This window comes from Candoia aspera, chromosome 4, assembly GCF_035149785.1.
Source record: "Candoia aspera isolate rCanAsp1 chromosome 4, rCanAsp1.hap2, whole genome shotgun sequence".
Taxonomy (NCBI): domain Eukaryota; kingdom Metazoa; phylum Chordata; class Lepidosauria; order Squamata; family Boidae; genus Candoia; species Candoia aspera.
The window spans coordinates 28,442,110-28,456,594 of NC_086156.1; the positions used below are offsets into that span (position 1 = coordinate 28,442,110).

Genomic DNA, 14,485 nt, shown 5'->3' on the forward strand with positions numbered 1-14,485 from the left:
TGTTTTTCTGCTTACTGTTATATTCCTTGATCACTTTGTCTCTGATTCTTCTACTAGTCTGAGTACCAGGAGTTTGCCAGCAAACAATATCTACTAGTCTCCCTTGAATTTGACTTACTTATGTCATATTTGGTCTCCAGAGTGTATGTCAGCTACAATGAGCACTGTTATTAAATAACAGTGATGTACATATTTCATTTTCATTATGTCCAGTGGGGAAACATTACACTGTTTACTGTCTTTTTAGATTTTCAGGCACCAATTTTGTGCTCCCATCTGGAAATAATTAGTTTGATTATGACACCTGTGAAAAACTCAGATCTATTTTTAAAATTTAATTACGATATTCAGAGAAGGTAGAAGGAATGATGTGAAATTAAACTGCTCTGCCACCAAAAAGTTCCACCCTGAGAATTGCCAAAATACAGGTAACATTTCTAACCCTGCAGGCAGGATAACCTGATATAGTCAGATATTGTCTGCATTACTATATAAAATAAGCTACTTAAATTTGCTACAGTCTAAAATGAGTTTAATTCCATATAGAGCTGAGTGATGTGCATTGGCAATTATCCTCCAGATTCTGGGATAATTTTTCCCAAATCCAAAATTCTGTTATCTCTCGTCTTTCCCCATTCTCAGAATATATTCCAGTTATGGCACTAACCTAAATATGGTTTCATCATTTCCCAGACATTATTGCAACTTCAGCAATATTTTAGATACTTAAAATGTTCCACATTGGGTGTGAACAAAGGAATATAGTTGATATGTAGTGCCTTAGTGAAAGCTAGGAGCTTAAGGCCCAATATTACCTCTTTACATGGCTCTCAAGCCTTTAGCATCATGAAAAATTAATCATGAAACATTTTGAGGCTCATTTGTGACTCATAAATCATAAAGCTGGAGTACCTATGCTTGGAAAAGCCTCTACCTTCCTGTTCTAAAAGCTTTTAAAAATGTATTTATAGGCTGCCATATGCCAAGGGCTTGGAGGTAGAGAGAGTAACAGATGTTTTGAATTATACAAGTAGATCTATTCCTCCCTTTGGACTCCTAGATTTGTCCCAAAGTTTTTGGAGAAAGAGAAATTTGAAAACATATACAGATACCCTCTCATTTCATCTATTGCTTTCTCCCTTCCTCCCTCCCTATCACACATACATACACAGAGTGAGAGAAAGCAAGAGAAATGGATGTATGGATTACAGGGGGGAAGATAACAGCTTCCCCAAACAATAGCTGACAGGTATAAGCTATCCCCACGTTGTCCCTTACGCAGAGAAAGTTTCTGAATTTTTACTAAAGTTCTGATCAGAATCTATTACGGCTTCCAAAAGCCATCCAATACTTTTCCTTATCTCAATCACCTTGTGTATATTTTAAACAGTTTAAGTCAAAACATGTTATTTTCTGTTCTTCATCCCACTTTTAGTCTAAACATAAAAGTAAGAATTCAGCTCCACAGGAACGCTAAACCTACTTTTACTGAAATTGGCTATGTTGTTGTTTATTCATTCAGTCACTTCCGACTCTTCATGACTTCATGGACCAGCCCACGCCAGAGCTTCCTGTCGGTCGTCAACACCCCCAGCTCCCCCAGGGACGAATCCATCACCTCTAGAATATCATCTATCCATCTTGCCCTTGGTCGGCCCCTCTTCCTTTTGCCCTCCACTCTCCCTAGCATCAGCACCTTCTCCAGGGTGTCCTGCCTTCTCATTATGTGGCCAAAGTATTTCAGTTTTGCCTTTAATATCATCGCCTCAAGCAAGCAGTCTGGCTTTATTTCCTGGAGGATGGTCTGGTTTGATCTTCTTGCAGTCCAAGGCACTCTCAGAATTTTCCTCCAACACCACAGTTCAAAAGCATCGATCTTCCTTCTCTCAGCCTTCCTTATGGTCCAGCTCTCGCAGTCATAAGTTACTACTGGAAATACCATTGCTTTAACTATGCGGACCTTTGTTGTCAGTGTGATGTCTCTGCTCTTAACTATTTTATTGAGATTTGTCATTACTCTTCTCCCAAGGATTAAATGTCTTCTGATTTCCTGACTGCAGTCAGCATCTGCAGTAATCTTTGCACCTACAAATACGAAGTCTGCCACTGCCTCTACGTTTTTGCCTTCTATTTGCCAGTTATCAATCAAGCTGGTTGCCATAATCTTGGTTTTTTTGAGGTTTAGCTGCAAGCCAGCTTTTGCACTTTCTTCTTTCACCTTCATCATAAGGCTCCTCAGTTCCTCTTTGCTTTCAGCCATCAAAGTGGTATCATCTGCATATCTGAGATTGTTAATGTTTCTTCCAGCGATTTTAATCCAGCCTTGGATTCCTCAAGCCCAGCACGTTGCATGATATGTTCTGCGTACACGTTGAATAGGTAGGGTGAGAGTATACAGCCCTGCCGTACTCCTTTCCCAATCGTAAACCAGTCCGTTGTTCCGTGGTCTGTTCTTACTGTTGCTACTTGGTTGTTATACAGATTCTTCAGGAGGCAGACAAGATGACTTGGTATCCCCATACCGCTAAGAACTTGCCACAATTTGTTATGGTCCACACAGTCAAAGGCTTTAGAATAGTCAATAAAACAGAAATAGATGTTTTTCTGAAACTCCCTGGCTTTTTCCATTATCCAGCGGATATTGACAATTTGGTCCCTAGTTCCTCTGCCTTTTCTAAACCTAGCTTGTACATCTGGCAATTCTTGCTCCATGAATTGCTGAAGTCTACCTTGCAGGATCTTGAGCATTACCTTACTGGCATGTGAAATCAGTGCCACTGTTCGATAGTTTGAACATTCTTTAGTGTTTCCCTTTTTTGGTAGGGGGATATAAGTTGATTTTTTCCAATCTGATGGCCATTCTTGTGTTTTCCAAATTTGCTGGCATATAGCATACATTACCTTGATAGCATCATCTCACAAGATTTTGAACAGTTCAGCTGGGATGCCGTCATCTCCTGCTGCCTTGTTATTAGCAATGCTTCTTAAGGCCCACTCAACCTCACTCTTCAGGATGTCTGGCTCTAGCTCACTGACCACACCATCAAAGCTATCCCCAATATTGTTATTCTTCCTATACAGGTCTTCCATATATTCTTGCCACCTTTTCTTGCTCTCTTCTTCTTCTGTTAGGTCCTTGCCATCTTTGTTTTTGATCATACCCATTTTTGCCTGGAATTTACCTCCAATGTTTCTAATTTTCTGGAAGAAGTATCTTGTCCTTCCTATTCTATTGTCTTCTTCCACTTCCACGCGTTGCTTGTTTAAAAATAATTCCTTATCTCTTCTAGCTAACCTCTGAAATTTTGCATTTAATTGGGCATATCTCCCCCTATCGCTGTTGCCTTTTGCTTTCCTATTTCCTTGGGCTACTTCTAGTGTCTCAGCAGACAGCCATTTTGCCTTCTTGGTTTTCTCTTCCTTTGGGATGTATTTTGTTGCCGCCTCCTGAACACTGTTGCAAACTTCTGTCCATAGTTCTTCCGGGACCCTATCTACTAAGTCCAGTCCCTTAAATCTATCGCAGTGGAAGAAATCTATTCTTCACCTCCACTGCATATTCCTTAGGAATATTAGTGAGCTCATATCTAGCTGATCTGTGGGTCTTCCCTAATCTCTTTAGTCTGATCCTAAATTGTGCAATAAGAAGTTCGTGATCTGAACTACAGTCAGCTCCAGGTCTTGTTTTTACCAACTGTATAGATGTCCACCACCTTTGGCTGCAAAGGATGTAGTCAATCTGATTTTGGTGTTGTTCATCTGATGAAGTCCATGTATAAAGCCATCTCTTAGGTTGTTGGAAGAGAGTGTTTGTTATGCAGAGTGAGTTGTCTTGGCAAAATTCTATCAGCCTATGTCCTGCTTCGTTTTGTTCTCCCAGGCCATGCTTACCTGTAATTCCAGGTGTCATTTGACTGCCAACCTTAACATTCCAGTCTCCTGTGATGAAAATAATGTCTCTTTTAGGCGTGTTGTCCAGTAGGTGCTGCAGATCCTCATAGAACTGATCTACTTCAGCTTCTTCAGCATCTGTGGTTGGGGTGTATATTTGGATCACTGTGATGTTAGATGGCTTGCCCTGAATTCGAATTGAGATCATTCTATCATTTTTTGGATTGTATCCAAGCACTACTTTAGCCACTTTACTATTAATTATGAAGGCTACTCCATTTCTTCTGTGGTCCTCTTGTTCACAGTAGTAGATCTGGTGGACATTTGATGTGAAGTGGCCCATTCCAGTCCATTTCAGTTCACTGATGCCCAAAATGTCTATCTTTAATCTTGACATCTCACCGATAACCATATCCAATTTGCCCTGGCTCATAGATCTTACATTCCAGGTTCCAATGGTGTGTTGATCCTTAGAACATCGGATTCGCCGTTCACCACTAGCACCGTCGGCCGCTAGCCGTCCTTTCGGCTTTGAGCTAGCTATGTTATCACATCTGGGGCTAGTTGAACTCATCCTCTGTTCCTCCCCAGTAGCATTTTGACCATCTTCTGACCTGGGAGTCTCATCTTCCGATGGTATACTGACATATCTCTGGTTGTACTGATCCATTTAGTTTTCACGGCAAGAATACTGGGGTGGGTTGCCATTACCTTCCCCAGGGATCGCATTTAGTCTGACCTCTCTGTCATGACCTTCCCGTCTTGGGTGGCCCTTCACGGTTTAGCTCATGGAATCATTGAGGTGCTCAAGCTCCAGCACCACAACAAGGTAACAATCCTTTGCTGAAGGAAATTGGCTATAATAACAGAATTTTGCAAGTCTGATTATGCCTCCTCCTCCTTCTTATAGTTCAGTGAAGTAGGGAGGTGTCTGAGCCACTTCCTAATGTTTTCTCATAGTTCTGGGCTTAAAAATTCTTTAGCCACTTTTGCTTAGGCAACAATTTCTGCATATCTCCATCAAGGTCGTCCTCCTTACTCTCTAAAGCAGGGTTTCTCAACCAGGGTTCCATAGAACCCTAGGGTTCTGTGAGAGGTCACTAGTGATTCCCTGGGAGATCATGATTTATTTAAAAAATTATTTCAAATTTGGGCAACTTCACATTAAAGAGGTAAGTTTCATTCTTTATGTTTAGTTTAAGAACACCGTTAATACATATATGCAGGCCTACACATGAAACAAATACAATAATTTTGTAACTTCTGGTGTTTATTTGAGCCTGAATGTGCAGGGGTTCCCCAAGGCATGAAAATATTTCAAGAGTTCCTCCGGGGTCAAAAAGGTGAGAAAGGCTGCTCTACAGCTATACTTTCAAAGACTATTCTCTTAAACATTTTGTATATAGCTCCCTTGAAAAGAACTCTTTTATTAATGCACCTTTCTCAAATGTATGTTGGATGGTAATGGGCTCAGTTTATTGGTGCTAATCCACAGAGAGTCTTCTGGTGAATCATGGACTATTTTGGAAACCATACTATTTCTTTTCTACTGAAATCTGTGGTGGATTTCTTTTATATCCCTAGTAGAGACAGAACACAAATTAAGTAATTTTCTCCTGCTTTGAAACGCATATTGAGGAATGCCCATAAACTCAGTGGGATGAATAAAGTTTTTTGCCCTCCAGATCCAAAGAATTAAATGTTCCTCTGTAGTGTGAAGGCAAAAGGTCCCCTGTGCAAGCACTGAGTCATGTCTGACCCTTTGGGGGGACGCAGCTTTTATGACGTTTTCTTGGCAGACTATATTGGGGTAGTTTGCCATTGCCTTCCCCAGTCGTCACCTTCCCCAGCGAGCTGGGTACTCATTTTACCGACCTCGGAAGGATGGAAGGCTGAGTGGACCTGAGCCAGCTACCTGAGAATCCAGCTTCCGCTGGGATCGAACTCAGGTCATGGGGAGAGTTTTCAGTTGCAATACTGCTGCCTACCACTCTGTGCCACACAAGGCTCTCCTCTGTAGTGCAGAAGCTAAATCAAATCATGCTTTGGGAACATTATAATAGATTTTAGCAAATTATGAATGATTCTGTTAAAACACATGGAATGCTGAAAAAGCAAAATATACAATTTTCATTTAAGATTAAAATGGCAACTAGCACCCCCCCCCCCAAAAAAAACCCTACCACTATTTGAATGCTGTTGGGATTACATTAAAAGCTAGAATTCCTTGGGGCAGGAATGAAGAAAGTGTTAACAGGCACCTGCCATCTAAAGCAGAGTGTGGAAAACAAAATGCAAGAAGGGAGAGTAAGTAATTTAAAATCAAGAGAATATAAGGCAGGATATCAGCCTTAACTGCCAGAAGCATCAGCTCTGGTATTGTTGGCCTTGTGGGGCCAACCAGATAGGAAACATGACCAGATGAGCTAATTCTACTTTATTTAAAGCTACATTGACAGACTCTTGCAAGTCTGAAAGTACATTTCTCCCCCCATCTCCTTTAAAGCCCAAGAAACTAGGGAGGGTCTTTTCTGAGCCTCTTGCTCCACCCACTATCCAGCTGTGGCTATGTTGTCTCTTATCTGACTGTCCCCTTGGCAGTGTCACTGTTGCCCAGTCTCCCAAGGTCATACTCACATACTATTACAGGAATGTAGTTCAGGCCTACTCAAAGGTTAGGCAGATTTATAATAGAAGACTTTCATAATCTTGAATGCTTTCATTAAATGATTGGGTGATTTCTTAGAAAAACATTTATGATTGGACTATTGGAGAGAAATCTACCAGTAAACATGTCTTGTACTACGTAATCTACCAGTAAACAAAACTTGTACTAGTTTTGTTCTCTTTTTACTTTAAATTTATGGTTCTTTCAAAAAAATAGTGCATAAGATAGTATTCTGATAAAAGCTCAGTTCCTAACTGTATGTCTCAAAGTGGTAATTATACCCCAGGCTAAGATAGTACTTGTTTATGTATTTTTACCATTATCATCAATAGCATTATTCTGTAATGAAAACAGTGTAAATGATTCAAAATATGGATAAAATAATTTCATACAACTGTTTTTATTTTAGTGTAATTCAGTAATCTCTTTTCTCTGTACATAACTATATTGAATTAATCAAGTTCTTTAAATGTTCCTCCCCATTAAAGAATTTCAAAGCCAAGGATTACAGTCACCGGGAAAGCTTTTAAAAATATTTAAAATAAATTGAATGAACCAAATACTGAAGTACTCTGAAAATCTGAATCAGGTTCCAATAGTCCGTTGCCTATAGACATTTATAGCATAATAGGATTTTTTGAAATGCTTAAAATTTTTGTTGAGTTCTTGGGGTTCTCTGAGCTTGCTTTTCTTCTAGGTAATTTGGAGGTCCACATTTAGTAAAAGCTACTTAAGCGCATTATTGATAAAAATCATCTACATGAGTTTCATACTTTATATAACACTCTTATGGATCATAACGCAAATTTACTTAACTTCTAGTGTTCTCAGATGAAAAACTGGGTCACATGAGGAACATTGTCCTTTTATTGCCAAGCACCAAAGTATCCCTAAATCTTCTGGAACTTTTGCTGCTTGGCTTCTATAAATATTATATGAGTGCTATGAGTAATGGTATTTCACAACCACATCAATACATGGCGAATCACAGTGAAAATAGTATACCCTACCTTGCCAATACTGTAATAGTCATATTAAAATATTACATGAGAAATAAGTTTTTCTTGTTCATTCTTCCTCAGGAATCCCAAGAAAATATTACTCATTCATGATCACGTATTGAAAATGCTAATAGGTGGCCTTACCTTCACCTGCATATGCCAGGATGGAGCGGGTACGCATCTGTTTTCCTTCTGTGGTTTTCCCTGAGCAGGTGTGAGAGCAGGAGGACCATCCAGACCACGTGCTGAGAACACAGTCCTTTGGGCATGGAATTTCGCAGACAATGGGGACAGGATAGATAGCATCTCTGCACAGCTGTCTATCAACCTCTTCTCCTGGGAAAGAAAAGGCCAGTAGCAGTCTATCAGAGCTAATTTAACTTCAATTGAACATTCTTAATCCAGATGGGCACATAAATAAATTAGATTTGGTTGCTTTGTGAAAAATAAACTGATTAGTTATCCAAGTGACTGTATCTTCTTCCATGACTCAGGGCTTGAAAAATTGTTGCAAAACCCATATTCACTCATGCATTCAAAATGGTGCTGAACTGATGAATGGGAGAAGGTTCATATTTATACTTAGAAAATGTTAGGTAGCAAAAAGGCTCCTAATTTAGACAACAGAGGAAAAAAATCTTACTTCAAACACAGCAACAAATGTCTTCGTGGAAAAGATATATTGCATATTCATATATAGCTGAGTCATCTTGTGGAACAATCCTAAACAGATTTACCCTAAAGCAAGTTACACTGACATTAAAGGTATTTACTCTCATATAAAAGTACCAGGGACTGAACTGCCAACTGAAGACAGAGTTTCAGTCTGCAAGTTATATGGAAGTATTCAGAAAGAATTTAATCTGAACATTCATTTTGAGCCTATAGGACTGCAAACATTATAGTCGACAGCATAAAATAAATTTCCCCCTTTGTTTCAAGTAGTTTGGGGTGCTATAACAAAACCCCTCTCTTTTATTGTCTAAGATTGGAACTATTTATTAAAGTAGGCAGAATAGGCAAAATAGTGTCCATTGGTACACAGGCATCGGGGTGGGGGGCACGTAGGAAACAAGACAGGGGCAAGTGGTGCAAGCTGTATTGCAACATCATTATGCAAACGCCATCCATATGTACTTGCGTGTGATATTGCAATGCATGAGCTAGTGTAACATCATGATATATGTTTTGTCGTTTTGGCATCACTGTGGTTAAGAACACCTATATATGAGCACAAATATGCCTGCAGACATATCTCTTGGCATCTATCAGACTTACTGTCCTACCTATTTTTCTTAGTAAGAAGTTGGAATGTTACAAAACAAAATGACAGCCACATCATATGTAGAAGAATGCTTTTTTTACTCATATAAGTTGCACAGAAAAAAAAATGTTTCTTTTTTCTGGAATGGTGACTACTTGCCCAGAAAAAAATAAAATATGACATAGTGGTGGCTATCTCCAGGAGACAGGAAGGTAGAGATGATGGACCTGAACAATTGCACCAATTTCCCTTATTGTATATGGATGCTTTATGATGGTCATGTTCAATAAAGAAGTTGTTTGAAAGTATAAGCACACAAACACCCATTAGGCAGCCAACAGCAGGGAAACATTTTGGTAATTATGTCAAAACCTAGCAGAACTTCCAAGAGAGCTTTTATTCGTTTTTCCCCTAATCAAATATTAGAAAATCTCTCTGAATTTGAACATCTGAAACTACTTGAAGAAATGGAACTTCCATAATCAGCTTTCTGTAATGAACATTTCAACATTCTGAATGAATCGACCCAAACATGGGCTCTCAAAAGAGTCACTGACAGAATACATTTCTACTTTTATCACCCATCTTGTAAACTACCTGCAATTTTAAAATTTAAGATCGTATTAAAGGGGAGGATTGAAGACTTCCTAAATGCTACTTTAGGGTTCCAATCCCTATTTGTCCCTCATGCTTCCTTTTGAGAATGGGGAGTGAAAGGCATAGGTATTAATTATATTGTTAAACATTTTGGGATAATCTTCTATAGATAACAGAACTTTTGGAATATATTGGAATATTTTAAAATTCACATTAAAAAAAAAAGGATTGAGGTCCAGATTTATCTTACAAGTTTAAAAAATCTCAGCAAGGTAACAGATGTGGGGGCTGTTATAATTGATGTCATAATTGTACATTGTATTTCTGTTATTGTGTGGTTTTGTCTGTTACTGTCATTGTTGCATTGGCTGTGGCTGTTGCTTTTGTACACTACTCAGAGTAGCCTTGACCAAAGGGAGTTATAAATTCATGAAAAATGAATAAAAAACAAATCTTCCTAATTTGGAGTCCTCCAGACAGATTGCATGACAACGTTCATGGTATTCCAGCCATAATCATAGCATTATGGGAGCTTTAGTCAAACATATCTGGAAGGCAGCAGTTTTGGTAAGGCTGAATTAGGATCCAGTTTATATGTATGAAAACCTCAATGGCATTATGCATAGATTCCTTGCTGGGATGTCTCTGGAGTTCAACCAAGAAATTGCAAAGTCATTAACTCTGAGCCAATAAACTCAGCCCAGATCATTATATTGCAATTATGAAGTGATTTCATCTGATCAATTATTTCATCATAATAGCTAATATAATTGAACTCAAGATGTTCAATATAACATGCAAGCTATGCTACAATAACACTTAAAAAAAAAGAAATACAATATTCCAATATCACATTCAAGACAGGGGTCAATACTGATAAATAATTGCTTATTGTCAGAGCTGCTCTGGGAATTGGATGAAGAAAATGCATTAAGTATAGTCTTTGCTTTATACCAAACCACTGGCCTTACATTCAGTCCATTAAAAAAAAGAAGTAAAAGCGTTCTAAATAAATACACAGGAACTGAAAGAGAGGAGGTGCTTTCTTTCTTGATCACACTGATGTATAATGACATTTTGGCAGCTGCCAGGGATTGATCTCTCTCTCTCTCTTTCTGTCTCTCTCTCTCTCCCCACCCTGCCACACAGAGAGAGGGAGGGAGGGAGAAATATATATGAGATCATGTGGGCAAATAATGCCAGTACTCCTAAAATCCTCAAAATATTTAATTATTGGATAGAAGTTTGATTGACACATAAAAGACAATGGCATCTGATCACAGACTCTTCAAAAACTGAGTTTACATGAAAACACTGTCACTGACTGCATATTAAAGAAATGTATTCAAATCTAGAGCACTGTTCTGTAGGTCTTATCTGACTACAGGTAATAAAATGGAATGGGGCATGCCTTATAACAGTTACTTAATCTCATTGGGAGTTTATACTACTGAGGTAGATTTTTTCCCAATATTTCACAAATGATATTATGAACAAATTGACCTTTGTGGGCATTTTATCTTATAATGTCATGTGTGACTAAGAAGCAATCAACCATATGCTGTCAAAGCAATCCCACTATAGCAATCAAATGAAGTGGTAGGAACTCCAACAGATACTAGCTGTGGTGGGTAGCATAGCTGAGTTTTATAATATGGTAAAATCTAACAGATGTCATGACACTGCATAAACATAAAAACATAAAACTACTATTTCAGTTCTCACAAGCTTACTTTTACTTTGAAGCCATTTTTTGAGACCACAATATTCTACCAAATCTTCTCCCTATCCTTTTTATTTAAAAATAAGTGTGGACAGCTATCCACTGTCACCTCTGCAAGCATGGGGTTTGCTGTTTATTAACTTTAGTGGAAGAACAACTTCCTGGAGATCAAACAGCACAATACTATTCACAAGCAAGACCAAGAAAACTGGTGGGGAGAATGAAATCACTTTGAAAATGCTAAAATAACTTGAGCAGTAATAAATGCATCTTATTGAAAACAGAACTTGGGTTAATCGATGTTCCTTTTACCAACTGGAGATGACATGACATAGTTTTGCCATTGCAGTTCTCAGGGTAATGATGTCTATATGAAAGGCAGGCTACTGGAGCAGTATTTCTTTGTTATCTGAAGTGGTCATCCAGATTTTTGCAACCCAGATCTGGTTACCTAGCAATATAACACTGTATACATTTTATTCTGTGGCAGGGCTACCAGATCTAGACTACAAACATATAGATTACCAGTAAATAGCAGAGGACTATTTGCAGCCATCTTGTGGTCATCTAGACTTTTGCAGGCCCTTTCTAGTAGCCCTAATATAGCTGTTAGAGTTACGAAGTTAACTAGGTGACCTTGGTTGGTCAATCTGTCTTTTTTCAGATAATGCCAGGTGGAAACGAGATTATAACAGAAATAAATTAAATAGGTTTCAGGCTATTTTTAAAATGTCCTTCCTTTGTTTTTCTCCTTAATTTTGTTTGTGTTGCTCCAGGAAGATTCATTTGCATTTGATTTAATAAGATAATATTGTATTGTTAAGGGGAATCAAGGGTACTACACTGTGATGAAAAATCTAAGAATATTTTTAAACAAGAACATAGGTATACAACATACTAATTTATTTGCAGACTATGAAATAAAAGCATTCCAGTGAGAATTGGGGCAGATTACTTTAGAACCTATTGAAACAAGCATGTGAATAAACTTTTTTCCCCTTACATTAAGGACTAACACTTCTAGAAATAAAGTTAAACTGAGCTTCCACATAAAATCACTGATCCTTAGATTTGGCTGACTGATGCATTTTGTAGAGAACAAAAGCATCATTGGGAAAACAAACTAGTTTATCATTTTCTTTTGCTTCCAAGAAAACAAACAAACAAGCTCAGCTACTTTAATTTACAGATACTTTCAGGCTATACTCTGGGGCCAAAGTAGCAACGGTAAGTGATTGATAGAGAATAGCAAATTCCAAGTATGTTAACTCTCAGAAGGCCCTTTAAGTTGAAGGTCATAACTGCCTAGGTTTATGCAGCTCCATATAAAACATAATGCCAATTTCCATGACATTACTGGTCCATTTGCATCTCATTAGTCTGGAACAATAAATAATTTTTTAAACTACAAAAGGAACCTGTTCTTTGCTGATGAAAGCAACTAGCAAGGAATACAAGGATACAAGGAACTCAGAGGAACAACAGGCTAATAATAAGTACTTATTGATCTGTGGAAAGTATGGCTTTTGGTGGAAATAAGAATATCTCAAGATTCATAGACCATTTCATGTCCAAACAGAGATGGAAACTGTATCCTTTTCAACCTAAAAAATTAGTATCTCTGGATTATAGAAGCATTTGGAAATGGAGTTATAATGACATAACCATTCGCCTGTTGAATATTTTATTAAGTGAATCTCAAAACGTAGTACAGAAAAAAGTTTGGCAGTTCAAAATGGATGCAATAAAACAAACCAGACTACTCTAATGCTTTGGGTACATTATGAGAAAAAGAATACATTTATAAAACAAATGGAACACATTTCTCCTCATTTAGTAAGTGGTTTATACACAGAGATTTGTATTGTGTGATTGCCCTGACTTATTACTAGAATTCTACAACAGTTCTGGTTTATGTTGTCTTCCATTAGTAATCTTTCAATTTTTTCCCCAAACTTTCTTCTGTTCTTTCTAGAGAATATCATCAAAGAAGGACATACTGAACAATGCTTTTTGGTGCCACTAGGAACAGTCTCCTTCTGGAAACACAGTTAAACATTTTTATGTATACACTTAAAATATCTGCTCAAGAATATATGTGAAGCAGCCCGCAGAAAAGTTTCTCTTAAGGGATATGTGGAGTTATTATTTAATGATGACATTTTTTGCCAGCAATCCATATCAAGTTTATATATCTGCTAGTTCTATAGATTTAATGAATTCCTGATTCCCTATTCATTTCCTCTCAATAAGTTGCTAAGCAGCATCTGCCTTTAATTAACGGTCTTAATTAGTTAATAGTTAATATTCTTAAGTAATTTCCTTTCAAAAACTTAAGTAATATTTGCACTGATTTCAATTAAAACAAACATTAAACAGTTTTGTTTTATACCTGCTAACAATTTCTGAAAAGAAATTCTCTAGATCTATGCTATCCAACTTGGACAACTTCTGGGGGTTCAAATGGAAATATCTGGAAGTTGCTCAGGTTGGGAAACTCCACTGATCTTTAAATCTAATAACCAAGTCTGTGCTAAAACCAGTCAGATTTATTCATTTATTTTAGCATTGGCTAAATTTAGGTCAAAATCTGTAATATTTTCAGAACACAAATCCAGTATTCTCCATAAACATTACTGTTTTAATAACATTAGGTAATATAATCATTGTATTATAATTAAATATTATTTAATATTAAATTAAAATATTAATTCTGAGTATTTAATGAAGGCAGGTGGGCTTTTTAATGCCACATTGTTTACAAGCATTCACAACAGCTTAGTGTTCCATATACACTTATAAGTGCAACTACCACAATTGCAGAAATTAGGGCATCTGACTATAAACAAAATGTCAGCAGACATTTTATTCATGAGTTGGATCCAGGTTTGTCCTAGTCAGCATGTAAGAGTTCAGTAAGTCATTACCAAGTTAAATCCCATTATTATCAAATATCTCTAAGTATAACTAACCCTAGGCTCAAACTTCTGTGTCTATTTCATGAATGCCTCCAAATGCATCATAATTGACAATCCGCTCTGGTTAAAATTTGGATAATGGAACACTTGGGACTTCCAGGGCTATTGACTAGGCTGTGAAGTCAAAAGACACAAATTGCAGAAGAAGGCAATAGCAAAACACTTCTGAAGGAGATCTTGACCTTCTTCAAGACAGAAAAAGTGGAATTTACCAAAATACTTTTGTACGGCCACCATATTTTGATTGAAATGCATCTCTGCATCACACATCACTATTCCATATATATATATATATATACATATATATATATACACACATACACACACATACATACACACACATATATACATACATACACATAC

The 14,485-nt window shown here is 37.4% G+C and overlaps 1 protein-coding gene across 1 annotated transcript in view; it reads right to left on the reverse strand.

The window, feature by feature from the left end:
• Positions 1-14,485, reverse strand: part of THSD7A (thrombospondin type 1 domain containing 7A) — a 225,482-nt gene that overhangs the window by 78,600 nt on the left and 132,397 nt on the right. Inside the window, exon 8 of the mRNA XM_063303716.1 lies at positions 7,705-7,896. Coding sequence (XP_063159786.1) covers positions 7,705-7,896 — 192 coding nt within the window. The remainder of the gene's footprint in view (positions 1-7,704; positions 7,897-14,485) is intronic.